The sequence below is a fragment of the Penicillium paradoxum genome (genome assembly GCF_028828445.1).
Source record: "Penicillium paradoxum strain IBT 22861 chromosome Unknown utg000006l_segment0_segment0, whole genome shotgun sequence".
Lineage (NCBI taxonomy): Eukaryota > Fungi > Ascomycota > Eurotiomycetes > Eurotiales > Aspergillaceae > Penicillium > Penicillium paradoxum.
Window position 1 is genome coordinate 1013680 of NW_026643184.1, and position 19441 is coordinate 1033120.

At 47.9% G+C, this 19441-nt stretch overlaps 5 protein-coding genes across 5 annotated transcripts; 2 read left to right on the forward strand and 3 right to left on the reverse strand.

The window, feature by feature from the left end:
• Nucleotides 1–4978: 4978 nt before the first annotated feature.
• N7457_006850 (serine hydrolase domain-containing protein) lies at nt 4979–6902 on the reverse strand (the record flags this gene model as incomplete). The annotated part of the gene is made up of 5 exons (XM_057177893.1): nt 4979–5765; nt 5816–6050; nt 6109–6135; nt 6202–6318; nt 6380–6902. 5 exons carry the CDS (start codon nt 6900–6902, stop codon nt 4979–4981), a joined length of 1689 nt encoding a protein of 562 aa, XP_057029637.1.
• Nucleotides 6903–7793: 891 nt separating this feature from the next.
• On the reverse strand, nt 7794–9505 carry N7457_006851 (peroxidase family protein; the record flags this gene model as incomplete). Its single annotated transcript, XM_057177894.1, has 7 exons — nt 7794–8124; nt 8184–8358; nt 8419–8739; nt 8796–8945; nt 9002–9032; nt 9086–9216; nt 9262–9505. The coding sequence occupies 7 exons, from the start codon at nt 9503–9505 to the stop codon at nt 7794–7796; spliced, it is 1383 nt and encodes a 460-aa protein (XP_057029638.1).
• A 1539-nt stretch (nt 9506–11044) lies between these two features.
• Nucleotides 11045–12698, forward strand: N7457_006852 (CFEM domain-containing protein; the record flags this gene model as incomplete). Its single annotated transcript, XM_057177895.1, has 8 exons — nt 11045–11143; nt 11210–11345; nt 11396–11580; nt 11636–11672; nt 11730–11797; nt 11859–12241; nt 12298–12365; nt 12421–12698. The coding sequence occupies 8 exons, from the start codon at nt 11045–11047 to the stop codon at nt 12696–12698; spliced, it is 1254 nt and encodes a 417-aa protein (XP_057029639.1).
• Nucleotides 12699–13833: 1135 nt separating this feature from the next.
• Nucleotides 13834–15990, forward strand: N7457_006853 (GMC family oxidoreductase; the record flags this gene model as incomplete). Its single annotated transcript, XM_057177896.1, has 3 exons — nt 13834–13889; nt 13950–14387; nt 14451–15990. 3 exons carry the CDS (start codon nt 13834–13836, stop codon nt 15988–15990), a joined length of 2034 nt encoding a protein of 677 aa, XP_057029640.1.
• A 506-nt stretch (nt 15991–16496) lies between these two features.
• N7457_006854 (uncharacterized protein) lies at nt 16497–18953 on the reverse strand (the record flags this gene model as incomplete). Its single annotated transcript, XM_057177897.1, has 1 exon — nt 16497–18953. One exon carries the CDS (start codon nt 18951–18953, stop codon nt 16497–16499), a length of 2457 nt encoding a protein of 818 aa, XP_057029641.1.
• Nucleotides 18954–19441: the final 488 nt, after the last annotated feature.

Below are 19441 nucleotides of genomic sequence, written 5' to 3' on the forward strand. Positions count from 1 at the left end.
GGGACTGCGAGATAGAGAGGTAGAGTTAAGTGCATTGAGATTAGGAGGAGAGTATGAGTTTGCATCCCCTAGGACAAAAGGGTGATAAGATAATGGAGCCCATCAGACGCTATCGAATCATCGTCATGAAACCAGTCGATTGGCACAGAGGCGCCACATGGGCGGGATTATGTACAAGTCGATATTCCAAGACATTGGCACAGCCAATCCTGCTGCCTGACTTCAGTCTGGATGCAGCCCTGCTCAGCACTGCCCGGTTTTCAGGCGCTTTGTGTTGAATTTTGCTTTGGGAAATGAGAGTGTAGTAATGCCAAGACCCACCCCCCTATCCGGTGTACCCGGGGTAGGCGCTTAGGTGAGACATTACCTCTCCACTTGAACATTTTCCGTCATTGAACTTCCCCAACATGAAGCTCTCCCGATGATTTCGTTACCAAAGGCCTCTGAGTGTGATTTCCCCCGGGTACCTGGTGCTAATGTTCCGACTTTTGCTTTGCATTTTTGCTTTCTCGGCTAGTGAGGTGGGGGGCACTACGCCAAGTAGCTTCCGCTGGCGCGGAGGGTCACGAGCGTCGGATTGGCTCTTGGCGCTACCGTGGGAACTTCACATGTTATTTTTAGTGGCGCCAAGGCACTAGCCAAGACCCGGCACTGCCACTCCCCCTTTTGCGGATAGCCCCCGTTTCGGGGTTAGTCTATGAAGCTTTGATCCTGGAAAGGGGTCCAACGTTAATTTTTGAAGGCCCATATGGATCTGTACGAGTACGTATGTTGCACGGAGTTGATTTGGACTAGCAATACTCCGTACTCCGTACACTCTTGAATAATTGAGGAACTGCAGAGTTACTTACGGAATATGCCAGCTCTCAAATTCAGAGACAAAGGTTAGCCCTTACTTTGTTGAGTGAAAAGCTGAAACACCATGGTATATAAAAAAACTTTCTTTTACTCCTAGTGTCTTGCTCAATCATTTCTTTCGGATGTTCTATAACCACCTTAGTCCCGCCGCTTGGCACATATCCATCGGACCATACGGTCCCATAGAACTATTCCCACAAGAGTAAACGTAGGATTGGCAAGGTCTAGGCCCTGCAAATACGATCCTCTGGGGTTCCAGAATGTAGCTTAATACTCCGTATGGAGTAGCCATCCGGCAAAGGGTGGAGATTGAACAAGTCGACAGTACGGAATACGGAGTACGGAGTACATATAAGCTTCGGTCATGTACGTCATACAAGGGGACCTGCTACAACATAAATCACTCCACTAGATCAACTCCACTATCGAATGAAGAAAGTACATTTCTGAGTTTGGATATTCTCTTCTAACATTCAGTATACGCCGTGGGCTCTAAGAATAAACAACCTGGAGGAATTAGTGAGGTCAAGAATCTCAGAGGCATCAATGGGACTCTTTCTATTTCCTTTCATGTGTGTACTTGCTCGTATGTGGTTCTCTTAGGTGCTAGAAAGAAGATCCTACAACCAGGATACCCACTTCCGGCGAACGCTCCGTATTCTGATTGACAGATCCTGTATCAAACGGAAATACCGGCTCTCATTGGATATAACACATTCTAGAGCCCCGCATTATACTAAGCCAGGTCTACAACATACTCAACTTGACAACGATTTTGAAAGAACTCGGCCGATGTAACCTGTTGTGTCTGCCCAGGTGGCTTCTAAAGTAGAAATTTTAGTTTCAAGAAAACCAAAAACACAAACCACAGGGAGACTACTAAGGTTGCATCCACCGAAGAATGTTAAATCAATAGCAAGCTTTTTTCTCGCTCTAGCATTCTCAGAAGCTGCCATTATTTCTGTAGAATCCACGATTTCTGAATGAACAGACTCAGGATGTTCTATACTCTCATAAATTAACTGACGAACAAGTTAGTGATGCTGAATCAACAAAGTAGGACCTAACTACCACTTGAATTCATAATTAATCACGACACGTTTTCAAATTGTAGCACATCCGTTCCTTGCTTAATACGGTATGTCTGGCGCTTTGGCACGATTAGTACTAGGGAGTTGTTACTCTCTGATCAAGATGATACGTATATAGGAAAAAATCAGTGTAGGAGGGGAAGAATACGTCAGCGGTTCAGGTCCATGTAGGATATTCAGGTGTAAAGGGGTGGAGTAGTATTCAGGTGAATGAGCCGAGGAGTAAGATGACGAGGAAGACTTTTTGAGCCAATCAAAAGCAAAAAATAACATACAACAGTGAGGATTCGCTGGTGGTCACCCACCCAACTACTAACTCACCGGCGTGTGGCTTAAGTACGGCTGAGCGGACGGGAAGCCCTGTTTTCCACACCCTATGGTCGTATGTACTTGCTACGCTATCCTTTCTATTTACAATGTAAGGTCGGAGTCATGTTCTGGAAAGTAAGAGGCCGAGGCTAAGGCGAGATGGGAAGTCCGAAGTATCATGAATTTGAATTTCCACCAGAGCCATTAAAGCACATTGGAATAGGAATTTTCAATATTTCTGTAAGTATTTTCAAATGGTATCTTGTCTATTTTCTTTAAGTATTCTACCTGATTGAGATCACCTTCCGAATTCGAGAACATGACACTTACCGGAAAACAAAGCCACTCAACGAGCCTCACAGACACTTATTAATGCTACTAGCCTATTGTGATGTTTGAGAACATCGGCCACAGCAGCACGAAGTTGGAGTGGTGCCTATATTTAGGTAACGTCTTTGATTGAACATCACAGGAGAGGATGGTGTCGTCAAATTAGAGATGGGCCACAGAAGGTCAAACAGCCTTTCGTACACCTGCTGAGTAAAGCTAAAATAAAGCTTGTATCACTATCAAATGGAGCTGCCAAGGCCTGCTATTCATGTGGTAGTAAGCAAGGATACAAGATATATGAAAGATATTAAAATGAATTCTTTGAACAATCGCCTGGGACATCGATTGAGTAGACAGTGTCAATATCAGAGAGCCCCTATCACTTCCACCTCAGCTATGAACTGAGGAAAGAGCCACCCTAGTGGCCGACTTGGATTTCTTCCATCAACATCATCCCAATCTCAATTTTCAGCCTGATCAAGGCGAATGTTCTTGGAAAATAATTTCGTGACAGGCAGAGCCTAAGTGGCCCCGTTGTCAGGCTTCGGACAGATCCTCCTTCGGTATATTGAACGACGCTCATTGCCCCCCTCTTGGGCTGTTACTAGCGCCTTGAGCTATTGCCCAATGCTCACCGACTTCACTGGCTACATGGATATGTGCTGATTATCATTATTATCAGCCTTGGCGGTTCCAAGGCGAGCAGTATAGAAATGACGAGTCCAGCTATGGAATTCTGTGCCAGTTGGCCGCTATCAACTGGCGGCTTGCCTGACAAGGAGAAGAAAATGACTGATCTCACTCCGTACTGAGGATACAAAAAGCGAGATCATGCCTTCCCCCGTCGATATTGAACATTATGGAAGACACCTACAGTTGTCAGCGAGATCTTCCAAAGAGTATGTCTTGCAGGCTTGATCGAGCCCTCCAACAACGGTCGCATCTTACAGAAACATAACGAAATAACTAAATCGCATGAGCAGATGAGTCTTCTACCTCAAACAAATACAATGGGCACAATATCCGGAATGATGGACCGAGATGACTGGATTGGTAACAGCGTGGGGCGGAGTCGTCATGATTCCTGGGCCCTCTTGGAGGTGCAAACTCCGACAAGTCTGGTTAGCAATCTCCTCCTTCTGAACTACCATATTGATCGCATCCTTGCTCATCGAGATACGGATTCATGATAGGTCTTGCGTGTGGTCCATCGAGCAGTAGGCGCATTGATCCCCATTCAACCTGGATTGGGATATACATGACTGGAGACTTTTTTTCCTCCCAAAACCATCGACCAAGATCCCATGATCGACATGGTTCCAATACATCAGTTGGAATGCTCATATCCCCTGTTTTTATGTGCTGGAGCACCTGAGCCCATTTCTCTACAGAAGCCAGCGTCCTCGACCATGAAAAAGAGGCGCTGCCGGGTTCGCAACTCGTGGTGTGGTAGGCCGACACGACTTCAGGGATGCTCAGATGGTGGTGAAAGGGGGCTAGATCACTCAATATTTTGCCTTGAAATCCTTTTTGGTCCTATGTGAATGTGACTACTAGAGATTTCGGTGGACCAGGAGGCCTCCAGATAGTCCTTATGGAGTGAATCGACTGATTCCGAGGCCAGTCCCTCTACTACCAGTCCCTCTACTATTTCCGTAAGCTTGCTTTGGCCCCTGCTTCACGTTTCTTCGCCTGCACCAAGGATGTCTTGCTAGTATGCTAGAGATCGTTATCGCTGCGAAGAAGATCCTAGAAGAATGGAAATAGGTGCTCGTGATAGCTAAGGATACTGTTATAATTACGGGAAAGCTACTGGCTGCTGTGAGAGCTTTCTTATAATCAAATACATAGGCTTAATATCTCTAATTGATCACTGCTTTTCTCGATGTTCTCTGTTCCTCTTGAAGACTCGTAATCGTAAATCAAAGGTTTCTTATACTATATACCACTATATCTGAGATCTTCTTGAAGGGGTGACTTCTAATGAAAGTAGGAACTTGTAGCTAAACGCTAAAGCTAGAATTTCTATCCGATCCTTTAGGCCCTAAGTCACCCGAAGAGGAAGAAGCAAGTCACGGAGAATTAAATACCAAGCGAATTGCGATTATACCCGAACAAGATATTTGTCCGATCATCCCAAAACACAAGTACATGTGATATAGCTGAAGTGTGGTGTTAAGCATTGTTAAAAACGACCATGAGACCGTGTGCATCGCTTCAATACCGCTCTCGCCTTTGATAAATATCCTACATTACCAATAGACAAGGAACTGCATAGACTCGTTTCAAAAGCCATCAGCAAAAGTAATAGGATTATCAATTGGGATATCAGGCTTAGTAGATAGTATTTACTTCTGCAATCAATGTACAACAATTCCAAGAGTACCACATTAAACCCTGGGCAGATTAACGCGCAACGCCCGAGGGGACAAGCTAGTCGCATCCCCATTATCATTTACTTCGAACTCAAACTCTGGGAGTCCGACGCCGCCATACACCAACGACTCGAGCAGAATCCACGAAAGGCAACTCGAAAGCATGGGCCCAGCATCTGTCAGAACAGGCAGGGCATAAATGACAGCCAAGAAGGAGATCCGTCCGGAAGCCTCCAAACCACTGGGTTGTAGACGAATAGTCAGCGCTGAGCGATCTGTTACCCCTTGCAAAGCCATTAAACTCTCGATCATGTCAACAGAGTTGTTAATCCACGAAGAGAGTATCAATCCGGGGCCATCATCAGCCGTGATCGTGATGGAGGCATTAGAGGCCCCGCCCGTCAATTCATAGGTCCCGCCAAAGCGTTTGAGTGCTTGGTTTCTGGCGACTTCATCAAGAATAGGGACCATAGTATCCGTGACCATGTCCGAAATTGTGGATGTCATTTGGTGAGAGTTGACTCCGGCAACAAGGACGGTGTATCCGATCTTGTGGTCTGGTGAAATTCCAAAGGAACTGGAATACAATCCGAGATCCCCGGATTTGGTGTACAGATCAGTCCGGCGAGGCGTTAGATAACTGTAGATTTCCCACGGGGCTCCCACGGAATGCTGTAGGGATGAGGTATGTGCCATTGGCCTGAGCCACCGTCTTGTTATGGCCGGGTCAATCAGCGCATTGGAAAAAATGGCGCGGCCAAATGTTGACATGTCTTTTGCGGAAGAGAACATGCCTCCGGCGCTATCAACTTATAAGTTATGTATACATTAAAGGGTTTCTTTAGAACTCACGGTGCTGCATCGCCAATCTTGAAATCAAACATGCTGTATGTCTTGTTGTAAGGTATCACCGCTAGTTCAGCGTCTGGGGCTTTTAGACAGGATCGAGTCAGATTGAGTGGGTTGATTAGCTGCTCGAATAGTATATCTTCATATTCGGCGTTGGCAATTGATTCCAATGCGTATCCAAGGATTTGGAACCCGGCATTAGAATACAATGGCGTATATGAGGTCGGAGTTAGGGGATCTATAAAAACAGATCGTGTTAACAGTGTGTTCAGTCTCAGTAGATTGGGTCCACTTACGCATATTGAGAAGGCCTGTGAAAAAATCTTGAGGAATCAAACTCGTTAGTTAAACCATTCTCGCCATCGCACGATCAGATATGACTGAAATACCTGTCCTATTGCACTGAGCGGTATTCCCACAGGTCAACGCCTCGCTTTCTGGCAGTGCAGGAAAGCCCATACTGTGGAGAACATCGCTTGACTGGAAACCAAGATCTCCAAATGCATCTAGAATCACGGATTAATATTGGACATATAGCGGAATTGCACCATGGGGTCATGATCATACAATCTCTTGCAATGCCAGCTTGGTGACTCGCCAGCTCGCCAATGGTCACATCGGTCCATCGCACGGCATCAATCACATTGGCTGTTTGCGTTTTGTCATTCCTGACGCGCAGCTCAGGAACATATTTTGCAACGGGCTCATGGAAGTAGCGCGTTCCTTCCAACGTCATGTAGAGGAACATAGTCCATAACTTCGATATACTGCCGATGCGAAACATTGTATTCTCATCTACCTCTTGGACTCCCGGTGATCCATTTACAGAGACGTGATCTGTATGGTAGAATTCAAATGCAGTATTCTCGTCTTCGCTGAAGATCTGCACTGCAATTGAGACGGAAGGTAAGGTTCCATTCTCGATGGCTTCATTGAGCTGTGAAGTCAACTTCTCCGATGCCCTGAGAAAGACCGGATCTTTCGAAAGCCCCTTAGGAGCAGGATATGCTGATCCGAGAATAGGGCATGGTGTTGTTTTCTGGGCGTTGGCTGCGAGGGCCAGAGAGCATAACATCCACAATGAACGCATTGTGAACGAAAATATTAAAACAAACACTCAAACCGCCGATATGATACTAAAGAATAGAAAGATAACTCGTCCAAGGTCATTGCTGTCATATTTGTAGCCCTGAATTACCCCAGGACCTCCGCACCTGTCGCCCTACAATCTCGGGGATGACGGGAATGTCTTGGGTTACACTTTACGGAGGATCTTAGTTCTACGCACTCGACGCTTAACGAGGTCCTCCAAATTAATTAAACTCATATCGAAGCATCCCTGACCAATCACACTAGATCGAAGAACAACGCTAGAAGCGCACGGCGAACGCCCCAACTCATCGCGAACAAAGAACCGGGCGGCACGATCCCCGTAGAGTCATTCCGAATCTCGCGGCCACCCCTGTCAACCCTGGCGACATCCCCAAACAGCCTATGAAAAGCCCCTTGGTGCGGAGATTTATTTCCACCGCTTTTGCTGCGCCCCTATCTTTGTTATACGATAGACTATCTCGACTAGCTGCATATGTTGAGCGATTGTCAGGCCATCCGGTCGAAACGCTACATCTGCTTTAAGACGCCTAACCGAAATCCCCGATCTTGGCATGTGAAGTTCTTTGTTTGAGGAGCTCCGAGGGATCTCTAGAGCCCTACATTGGTAGGGGTGTTGAGTTGAAGGATGAAAGTACTCCGTAAGGGCAACCCGACATTCTGTTGGCCCATGAGGTTCAAGGCATATCAAAATCAGAAAGGGAGCAGGACCCTGATCTCGATCAGCCCCCACGCATTTAATATGGTCATTTTCTAATTTCCGGACTTTCACATGAAGATAAATAAATCAACAGATGCTTGATGGTGAGGAGGAAGCTCCTCACCGTCTTCTTTATTCATACAAGTCCACCTTGGAACATGAGACAAGTGTCTAGAAGATACGACCGCTTTTCAAAGCACCGGGGAAGTCATCCTTGAGTGCCTCCCAAATCGGCTTGCCTCCTATTTGAAGATCCTTGAATGCAGGGCAAGTGAGGTTGAGCAAAGGTACCGACAGGATATGAGTGACAAATTCCAGCGGCTTGGCTAGAGTCGCATACACCCCAGAAAGCGCATTGGGACTGGCGAACTTGAGTACCTCGGTCACGAAGCATAGCAAGTTGTTATCCTTAAGCAAGCCGGTCAGGTTCAGGATTCCACCTGTCAAATCGCCGAGGTCGACTCCAGCAAAGCTGTCCACCTCCCCCAAGTTGCCTCCAATGCTGCATTCAGATCTTAGTGACTGTTCATGACTAAATGAGAACTTCACCGGGTAACTTACCTTCCAAGCTCGGGGTACTTCAAGACAAAGCCAATGATATCTAGGTTGAGTTGAATGAGCCCATAGTCGACGGGAGTCTTGTACCAGTTCTCGGGAATCCTCTCCCATCCTTCGCGATAAGTCAAATTATGCTCTTCGCCATAAATCCCGTAGAAGTTTCGGAGGTGAGTCTTGGCTGAAATACAATTAGTACATCCTGCGTAGATAATCGATAATTTCATCTGCATCAACTCACTCAAAACACCCTCCGGATTCTCGTGTGAGTGATTGCGAAACAGCCGACCCGCGAAAATATAACCGGCATTACGCGCAATCAGTCCAGTCACAGGCCCGAAGTAAAAGTCCGGGTTGGTATGGACGGTCTGGTCGAAACGGATTTTCGCGCGTTCGGCCATGAGATCCATATCGTAAGTGCCATCGGAGGACATATTATACCAGGCCATGAACTTGTCCATGTTCAGGGTCCAGCTGTTGCCGGTAACGTAGAGATCATCGCGCGTGTTGGACGAGTCAGCCTCGATGAAATTGTGAGAGCCAATGAGGCCTTGGGGTTCGCCTACAGCAGGTATTAGCAACAAACGGATATTTTCATACGAGTTCAAATGTTCTCACCAAGGACACCTCCCACGTTATTCAGCAGATTGTGAACACCGGTATCGGGACCACCAATTGAGAAGCTGGGTTCAAGGGAGATTGGGTCTCCGGTCCAGACGGTGCCCATGAGGGCGAGAATGGTGGCTAAATCGATGCCCATGCCATACACTGTGGAATCGCGGTCAATGTTTGCTACATTGATTGACGTCATATTTCGAACGTACCTTTGTTGATTGCCGCAATTACATGCACAAACTTTTTTGGATTAGCTGGCTTCCGATGTTGACGAGTTTCTTTAGATGACCTACTGATACCACTCCGCTTCGCGGGATATATCCGTGATTTGCAAGCGCATTCAGACCTGGACAGGGACCGCGCTGGTCGCCGTTTTCGAAGTTCGGAGGTTGGAATTCATGTTTGCCAGTGACTAATTCGATTTCTGTTAGAACACAAGACAGCAGAAGAGGGAACTTTTGTCACATACTATCGACGGGCCTTTTCATTAAGCTGAAGAGAAAACGTTTTTCAAGTTCCTTCTTTTCATGAAGCTGGCCATGGATCTGACCATGGCCTTGTCCATGGGCCTGAGCATTGGCAAATGGGCACGGCTTTGGCACGCCTCGATGTTCCAATTGGCCATTGTGGATGTTCGCTGCCCCCGGGAAAGCAGACACAAGGGCCAGGAGCGAGAGAGGCCACAACAATATCTCCGGTGTGAAGATGCGCATGGTCAACGAATTTATTGCTCCTCCTCTGGATTACCAGGGTCCCCTAAATACCACAAAAAAGCCGTAACGAGCGACTGAAGAACAAAATGTCCGGGAGAGAGGAATGGGTCCCTTAGATAGGCATCCGGCTTGTCCCTAGGCAAATCTCCGAGAGATACGGAGTACACATGCTGATAAATTAAGGTCTCCTGAGTGGTGCCCGTGTTAGCGGAAGAATCATACAAAAAATGCGATCATCACCAAAAGGAGCAGCCCGTAGAGACCTCGGGAGTAGGTAGGTAGAGATGGTAGCTGAACTGTATGGTAAGTGTATTGTCAGTACAGCGTATCTAGTACGAAGTAGGTATGCTTGATATTCGCGTAAATTAGAGGCTCCACTTGAAGCCGGTAATTGGGTTTAACGGTGGCTGATTCTCTTTGCCCAGAAAAGCATTGCATTGTAGATCGCTGTCGCCCCTGTAAATAACCATTTGAAGTGCTGGGTATGGAGTACAGAGAGAGGAAGACAGAGAGGAAGCCCCTTTGTTTCCAACAGGTCATCCGTGCGGCTCTATGGCTGCTGGAATATGAAAATCCATATCTTCATCCCGATGTCGATCATGTCTTGTTGGGGAATTATCGGATTCGCGCGTAATATGAGTTTTAGGGGACGCCCTCGTGGTAGATTTCAATCTTAACAAACGCCTGGTGGGATTTTAAATTTGAATTTCGTGACAGCGTCGATCAGGGCAATGGGCCGTAGCCTACTCCGTACTCCGTATAGGTCTCCGGTATGATCGAAAGAGCAATCTTTGGCTCAGAGGGCAGGACCCCCTCTCGAATACATACATCCTTCTGCCAAGTCTGACCGACAGCAAGCTAAGGCAAACCATTGTTTGAGGGCCTTGTTTCGTTCGTGTTGGTTCTCTGAAGACGGTCAATTATAGACATGAGACGCAAGACCCGTTTACCGTGGAGCTAAATGTCAAAAGTACCGGGTGTAGATCAGCGGCCCATTAAACGCTTTGACTTGCAACTGGGCGCTCAGGCCTGTTATTATGGACCCCTAGAACATCTAGAGCTTGTCCAAGAACTGGGGAAGGACTCGTATAGGGTGTTGATCCCAATTTAGAGCTTAGCCACCATGTGAGAGGCGAGCTTCTAGGCGTAGTCTCCGATGTTTCCGAGGTCCAAGGCTACCGGTCGAATAGATGTACGTGTTTGTACTTATGCCATTGAGTTCATGAATTTCCGACGATGTGGACCACAGTTCGACGATTGACATGGAGTCGACGGATTTCCTGCCATCTTGTCAATAGATCTGGTGCCTGAAGACCGGGCCAAGCAAAGAACAATATCCCACCAAGAAGACAGAATCTGAGAGTAAGGTGCTCATGCACTAACCTTCCCAGCGCGGGGGTACATCCAACTCTTTCTTTTGTGCCGACAAGGGATCGTCGCAGATCTCACATTCAATTCTCCTGACCCGCTTGGTCATATTCAGCCCATGTCTCCTCTGTCAGTCTCTTGACGAATGCATTCCCTACTGCACTTGTCATAATGCGTGTGTTCAAGATTGCAGTCCTCGTGGGCGCCTTATGCGCGACCACTGTGATAGCAGGGACAGAAGAGCTAGCGGTAGCTTTGCCCTCGTGTGCGGTACGCAGTTCCGATTCCTCAACCCCTCCTTTGGCGCAATCGCGATAAAAAGCTAACACCGTGAAGCTGGGTTGCATGAAGACTTCGGTGTCAGAATCATCCTGTGCGCCCACCGATCAGTTGTGTCTGTGTAAGGACGCTCATTACACTGCCGTGCTCGAAGGGTGCGTTCTCAACAGTTGTACGGTCAGGGAATCTTTAAGTGGGTTAACAATCCATCAGCGCCGATTATCGCTGCTAACCGCATATCAGCTACCAAAAATGTCACAACAACAGCGTGTGGAGCTCCTATCCGAGATCGAACCAAGACGGTCTCTTATGCAGGTGTGGCAGGCGGGATCATAGCTCTTGTGGCTTTTATTCTCAGGATGATAGCCCGACTGGGGGTCTGTGGCGGTGTTTTTGGTATGGACGATTGGACAATGTTGTTGACAATAGTAAATCCAAGTTCTCTTGTCGGTACTGGGCCTTATTCTCACAAAAGTTTGACAGCTGTTTCTCATTCCGCTTTCAGCACTATCGGTTGTCTGTATGTTTCCCATCGCTGCTGCTTCAAACTGCCCATTTGACTAACCAATTTATACAGTGGCCAATGCAGGTTTAGGGAAAGACATGTGGACAATTCCTTTTGAAAATGTCACCCACATTCTCTATGTGAGTGCTCAAGGTCCTTGCCTTGTAATCTTGCCAGAATGAATCTGTCTAATTGTGCCAGGTCTACTTCTGGGATGAACTGATCTATTTGAGCATTCTTCCTCTGACCAAGATATCAATTTGCTGTTTCTACCTTCGGATCTTCCCCGATAAAAAGTTCCGGACTGCAACTTATATTGCTATTGCACTGAACATTGGGTACATGATCGCCTTTATCCTGATCTCGGTATTCCAGTGTCGGCCACTACCCGGCGCATGGCACCGCTGGGATGCAGAGGAAGAATACAAGTGCAACGCTATCAATGCCCAGGGCTGGGCTGCAGCAGTGTTCAACATGGTTCTTGATATAATTGTCATGGCTCTTCCACTGCGCCAGCTATATCGTCTGAATCTTTCTGTGAAAAGGAAATCATACGTGATGTGCATGTTCGGTCTCGGTATCTTGTGCGTATCCCCAACCTGCGTTTTCTCTGATACAAATAACTAACTTGCGAGGACAGTGTCACTCTCGTCAGTATTCTGCGGCTTAACTCACTTATTCACTTCGCCTCTACCACTAATCTGACATGTAAGTGATTGGTCTTGGTCCTTTCGATGGGATGAAGTCTACTAACAAGTAGAAGGGGACTACGTGAGCATCGGCTATTGGAGTACTATTGAATGCGACGTCGGTGTTATCTGTGCCTGTTTACCGGCCATCCGATCCTTGCTGCGCCGTGTATCTCCCGGACTCTTCGGCGATACTCAACAAGCGAAATCAAACGGCATCAACTCTTATTCCCCCGGAACTGGATCTCAGTTTGGAACAGCTAATATCCAGAGCAAGAATGATGACCGCCACTTCTACCCACTAGATGATGTGGATCACTCCGATGAAGCCCGACTGCACCACCCGGTGTAGTCGAGTGTAAAAATACGCCTACTTTTTCCTGCAGGTGCAATGTCCTCTATTTCCTCAATTTTCCATTTTTTTTTATATGTAACTAGATTTATAACTTCTTCATTCACACATAACGGGCCATCAAATCCCGCCAGAACGAGCAATGACACTTCAGGCGTTATCCAATAATGAGACATGCATCTCGTCTACACAAGATCAAAGACTAGTTATGCAAAAACACCTAGCTAAATTATTGTGATTTTATGGGAGTCTCTCGCCAAGCAAAAAGGAAGCCAGTTGATGTCGCTGACTGGCAGTTCTGCAATAATAAGGGGCTTCGGGGATACAGATCGTCACAGCACCCCTCTCCCACCAGCTCCGTATAGAACATTCGTACCTCCTGAGTGGCGTTTGAGGGTCAATATCTCATCTCAATCCGAATATGAATACGGAGTACTCCGTAGCCAACGTCCATCCACTCCGGCCCACAGAGTGGCTTAACGGCCCGACAATTCTCAAAACAGAGCGAATACTCTGTACTCCTGTATTCTGTATGTTGTATTTCCGTTACAAACACAAAACACATTCTAAATAAAGCTGGCTCCACCGTTAGGTTGGTGGCTGTCGTCGAAGGCTGTGATCGACATGACAAGCGGGATACAAGCAGACGCTAGACGCTCGGCACGAGGGGCCTGGAGAAGTGAAGCTACTGATTGGCCCAGCACCTCCATCTCGTTGTCTCCATTTTGCTCCGACATGGCCTTTGAGATGGATCAATTACGAGTGCCCTCCTCATGTCCCCAGGCTGCATGGTCTGTTACCAAAAACGAAACGGTGGCGTCCCGCGGGATGGGAAGCCCACGCACAAGACGGGCTAATTTGGAAAGAGGAAGCTTATGTCGATCGCATTGACAAGGGAAGACGCCAGGCATGTACGGAGTACGGAGTACGGACTAGGGAATACAGGCTAAAATTCGTACAAAAGGCTTTTGGTGCTTTGGTTCGGCGGCTTTATAATAGAAGAAGAAGAGGTTCGCGGTCGATCTGTCCTAAGTCACTCTATTTTCTCTGCGTTTGAAGACGGCATTTTCTTTCTTTTCATTTTGCTTCTGCTTGGTTATATTTGGGAGCCTGTCTCCGTCCATTCACTTCTGCCATGCGTCTCTCTGCGGTAGTTGGACTATTGTCTACTATTTCTGTTGTCTTAGCCTCGTAAGTCCGCCCTCCAGGTACTGCTTGGGTTTTGCGAGCACAGAAACTAACAGACTACAGTGATCATAGGCAAAATCAGCGATATCATGAGACACACAAGCGTTCTCCGGATAATAAGACTACCACTGCCAATAACCCCAACTATGACTATGTTGTCGTTGGCTCCGGGCCTGGAGGTGGTCCTCTAGCAGCACGATTGGCTATTGCTGGATACAAAGTCCTTTTGCTGGATGCAGGAGACGATCAGGGAAATGCCACCCAGCAAATTGTCCCTGCTCTGCAGCTTCAGTCTACCGAATATGAGCCAATGAGATGGGATTATTTCGTCAATCACTACTCGAACTTGACCCGTCAGGAACAAGACACAAAAATGACTTACCGGACACCTGCTGGTGAACTCCATGTTGGAAGCAATGCGCCCAATGGCTCCGAGCCTTTGGGGATTTTGTATCCTCGAGCCGGTACTTTGGGTGGGTGCTCTGCCCACAATGCCATGATGTAAGTCATATTTGCCCGGGTGCCTATCAATTGTGAGTGATATGCTGACCGGAAAATTGATAGCACCATCTACCCGTACGAAAATGACTGGGAGCAGATGGCAAGTCTCACTGGCAATGATTCATGGTCTGCCAAGAACATGCGTCAATACTTCCAACGACTAGAACGCAACCGATACGCCCCGAGTAGCTTGATAGGCCACGGATTTGACGGGTGGCTTACCACGAGTCTGACAGACTTGCGCCTCGTGATCGAAGATCAAAAGCTTCTTTCTTTGATTCTGGCCGGAGCCACTGCTGCGGGCAAAACACTGATAGGCAAATTGATCACCACGGTCGCTGGTCTTGCAGGAGTCCTTCTGCGTGATCTGAACAACAACCTTCCCTTCCGTGACTATGAAGAAGGCCCCTATCAGGTGCCTCTCGCTGTGGATGTCCCTGAGTACAAACGGACAGGCCCCCGGGAATTCCTCATGAAGACAGTGAACGCTGTGAACGACGATGGATCGCGCAAATATCACCTTGATATCCAGCTAGACACTCTGGTAACTAACGTCCGTTTCGATACTACTGGAGCCAAGCCGCGGGCAACTGGAGTTGACTACCTTCGGGGAAAGAGCCTCTATCGTGCCGACCCCCGCGCCTCTCAGACAGGTTCCGGTGGAAAACAGGGGAGGGTGAGTGCTGCTCGTGAAGTGATCTTGTCTGCTGGCTCATTCAACACTCCACAGCTGCTCAAGCTGAGCGGTATTGGTCCCAAGCAGGAGTTGTCCAAATTCGGAATTCCCACGCTGGTGGATCTTCCCGGTGTCGGCCGCAACCTCCAGGACCGATACGAGATGGGCACAGTGGGCAAATCGCCAACCGATTTCGTCCTGACTTCCAAATGCACCTTCATGTATACCCTTCCCGACCCTTGTCTGGAGCAGTATGAACATAATCCCTTGTTCAAGGGCACATATACCACCAACGGAATCGCCATCGCCATTATTCGCAAGTCGTCTGTCGCAGAGGATGAGCCCGATCTTTTGATTTCGGGCGCGCCTGTCAACTTCCCTGGCTATTATCCCAATTACTCTTATGATGGTCTCAAGGACGCCCAGCACTGGACCTGGATTACCTTGAAGTCGCGCAGTCGCAACAACGCTGGTACTGTTGAGCTACGGTCTACCGACCCGCGGGACATGCCCTCTATCAACTTCAACTCGTTCGATGCTGGTGTGACCACCGATGGGGCCGATGACAAAGACCTGCAGGCTGTTTATGAAGCCATGCAGTTCTCTCGCACTATTTTTGAAGATCTTATCCCCCTTGATGGCGGGTTTGAAGAAGTCTGGCCCGGGCCTAATGTCACTACCGAGACGGAGATGAAGGACTTCATCAAGCAAGAAGCTTGGGGTCATCATGCCTGTTGCACTGCCGCTATTGGAGAAGATAATGACCCCCAGGCTGTGTTGGATGCTGACTTCCGTGTTCGTGGAGTCGACGGCCTGCGTGTTGTGGATGCTTCGGTCTTTCCCAAAATTCCCGGTTACTATATCGCTCTGCCCATTTATATGATCAGTGAGAAGGCCGCTGAGGTTATCATTGCGGATGCTGTATAATTGTGAGGCTGGTGGTTCATACTCTTTGTTACTATTTTTCACATCTTCCTTACCATTCTTGTATACCTTCTTAGACTAAACTTTTCTCTCATTCTCAATAATGCCCTTGCTGTTTTTTGAGCTTCTAATTCTATCTCAAGCTTGATTGTTAAGACTCGTGGTTTCTATTTTTGGATTCTCCTAGAAGAACAGAGGGAATTGATGTACCCGGGCAGCATTGAGTTGTAATTCCGCGAAATCCTTGACATTAGATGTTCTTGCTTTGCTTCCACCTAATTTTCGCATAGCCAGAGCTTATGGCTTCTTATTGGACTCGAACAAGGCGCCTAACGAGATGTAGGAACATACAAACCTAGTTACATAGATTCCAGCTATGTCTATTCTACTCGAGCTTCTTCACTCGCTGCGTCTAAGGTATTTGAGAACACTCAATTGGAAGAATAATTAGAATTTATTTTCTATATACAACTTGTCATGATAAAAAAAAACAAATCAAATCCTATAGCTCATGCAGCCGGGGCCACAGCAGCCGGCTCAAGCTCAAATCGCATCTGTGGCGAGGTTGCATTAGCCCAAGTAACAATTCTAGCAATACGTACCGTACCCCGGGGATAAGCTCCCAGAACTAGAGAAGCCGCAGCTCGGCCTAGCCTTGTACCCAGGAGCTCTTGGTATTGCTCCTCGCCGTGTTCAAAGATCATAGCTGGATGGTCTCGTGCATGACTCCACAAAATGCCTAGCAGGTTAGGGTAGAGCTCATACCGAATGTATGGGCCTGTTTCCTCGTTCATAATGTCAAGGAACACAATATAATTCAAGGTATTCATCCGATAGTTAGACTCATATACAGCCTGGGCGACTTCGTTCCAATGAAGACCATCATCCCTGAAGATACTCTCCGCCACAAGAACACCCCGAGTAGTACGATGGACATAAGCGTTTCCGTCAGTATCGCTGGTCCAATCCTCAGGCGGCCGGAGCTGTGCGATGTTTGTATAGCGATACCGCACCCAAGGTCCCTCGGGGAGCTCCGCTGTATCGGTTTCACCACCTCCGAAGTGCAGAGGCGGGTGTGCAATGTCATCTGCAAGGAATTCCCAGGGTCGAGGCTGATCAGGGTCTAACATGTTATCCAAAGTGACCGTTGTCCGTGGAATTGGACAGTTAGGTTCGTCGGGGTCGTCTATCCATGCTTGGTATCTGGCTCCTCTCGCCCTGTATTGAGCCACTTGATCCTCATCGGGTCTGCTGGTACTCCTATCAAGTGCACTTATATACTGCCCTCGGGAAAGTGGCGAATCTGGGCGTGCGCGCTTGACATTTCTACCTCCACGTATGGTACGTATGGAAGTATCACTTCCACTGCTTTCGAGGTTGAATAGCATATGCTCCGCGTCGTGACTACCTTGTTCGTCGTCGGGGGTGCGTTGGCGCTTCCTACCTCTAGTTTCTTCATTGGGTTCGACGTGCTCAACCATTTCGACATGGCCTTCTTCTGAATTATCGGATCCCCACTCATCGTCCGCATCCCCTTGTCCATCATGGCCAAATGTGGGGCTGTTGTTTTGGCTGTTGAGGCCAGCCTCACTCATTGCGGGGGTAATCCCGGTGCGGGAAATGTGCGTGCGCGCTGAGTGAAATGATCCCTCTGATGAACTAGGTGCGTTAGATTGTCTTGCGGAGTCGGATTCTTGACCAGACCAATTAGTGCCGCTCATGGGAAAAACCCTCATTCCAGGCGCATTTCCATGAGAGCGATAGTTGGATGGGGGAAATGGAGGATAAGCATTACCCTCCTCACTGTTGCTGTGGGTAGTATAACCATGGCTGTCTTCGGATGAGGGCAATGGAGGATAAGCATTGCCCTCCTCACTGTCGCTGCGGGAAGTATAACCATGGCTGTCTTCGGACGGGGGCAATGGAGGATAGCCATCACTATCATCGCTTTGGCCTTGGGAATCACGACCATATGGGTCACTAGAGGGATCTGAATGATAACCATCACCCTCTTCACCGTTACCGTCACTGTCACTTCGAGAAGTATAGCCATGGCTGTCTTCGGACGGGGGTAATGGAGGATAGCCATCACTATCATCGCTTTGGCCTTGGGAATCACGACCATACGGGTCACTAGAGGGATCTGAAGGATAACCATGACCCTCTTCACCGTCACCGTTGCCGTCACTTCGAGAAGTATAGCCATGGCTGCCTTCGGACGGGGGCAATGGAGGATAGCTATCACCATCATCGCCTTGGCCTTGGGAACCATGATCATAAGGGGCACCAGAGGGATCTGAAGGATATCCACCACGCGCTGGACTGGTGGGTAGGGCACCATAACGAAGGAGGTCTGCGGTCGAGAGCATTACAGCATAGGCAGGAGTATCACCGCCTTGGACTTGGAAAAGACTAGGTGTGTCACCGGATGAATCACTACCATCTTCACTTTCATGTCGGGACGGGGGTAATGCAACATTGCTCCCACCATCACTATCATCCGAGCCATCTTCACGTACCTCTCCAAAGTCTTCGCCCTCGTCCATCTCTTCAGGTTCGGCCATTTCCTCTTCAGCTTCAGCCATCCCATCTTCAGCTTCACTCATCTCCTCGTCAGCTTCACCCATCTCCTCCTCAGCTTCGCCCATCTCCTCCTCAGCTTCACCCATCTCCTCCTCAGCTTCACCCATCCCCTCTTCAGCTTCACCCATCTCCTCCTCGCCTTCAGGCCCGTTGTTGTTATCTTCAGCCTCAGCTTCGTTGTTCTCATCCCTATTCCCCTCTGAGGGCGGAGGTGTATAAGCTTCCTTAAGCCGGCCCGCACCCTTAGGCGCAGATGCACTCTGAAGACGCTTCGGGATGATATTACGAAGACGGCTAGATTTGTCAGTACCATTTTGGCTCTTGTCCTTGGAGAAGCGGCGTTTGAAGCCGCCCTTCACCTTATCGCGCATCTTTCTCAACATCTTGGCGAATAATGTTTTTGTATTGGATAATTGACTTCTGGTGTATACAAGAGAGTTGTTGTGTTGTTGTGTTGTTGTGTTATTGTATTGTCTGTTGGGTAATCAAGTTGATATGGAGATAGAGATGAACGGAGGAATACAGAGATGGTTATATAGGCAGCGTTGGATAAATAAATGAGCTTTGTTCATCGTATAGTTGCGACCCTTGTAGCTCAAGATAGAGCGGCATCAAAAGGGAGATAACAATCGAATTGCAATGGACAAGGAAGACGCAAAGATAGCCTCGAAAAACAAAGAGACTCGCATTATAACAGGGGTAGATAATGGAGTCGGCAAGAACATAGGACACAATAGCATACTAAGTAGTATGTCTATTTCAATAAAGCATCTCTATGAGCCCAGTCCGAGTCTTTCAAGGATAGAACAAGGAAAAGACAAAGGACATACCTTTGATTTACACCAAGAGAGACCGTTTCTACCAATCAATC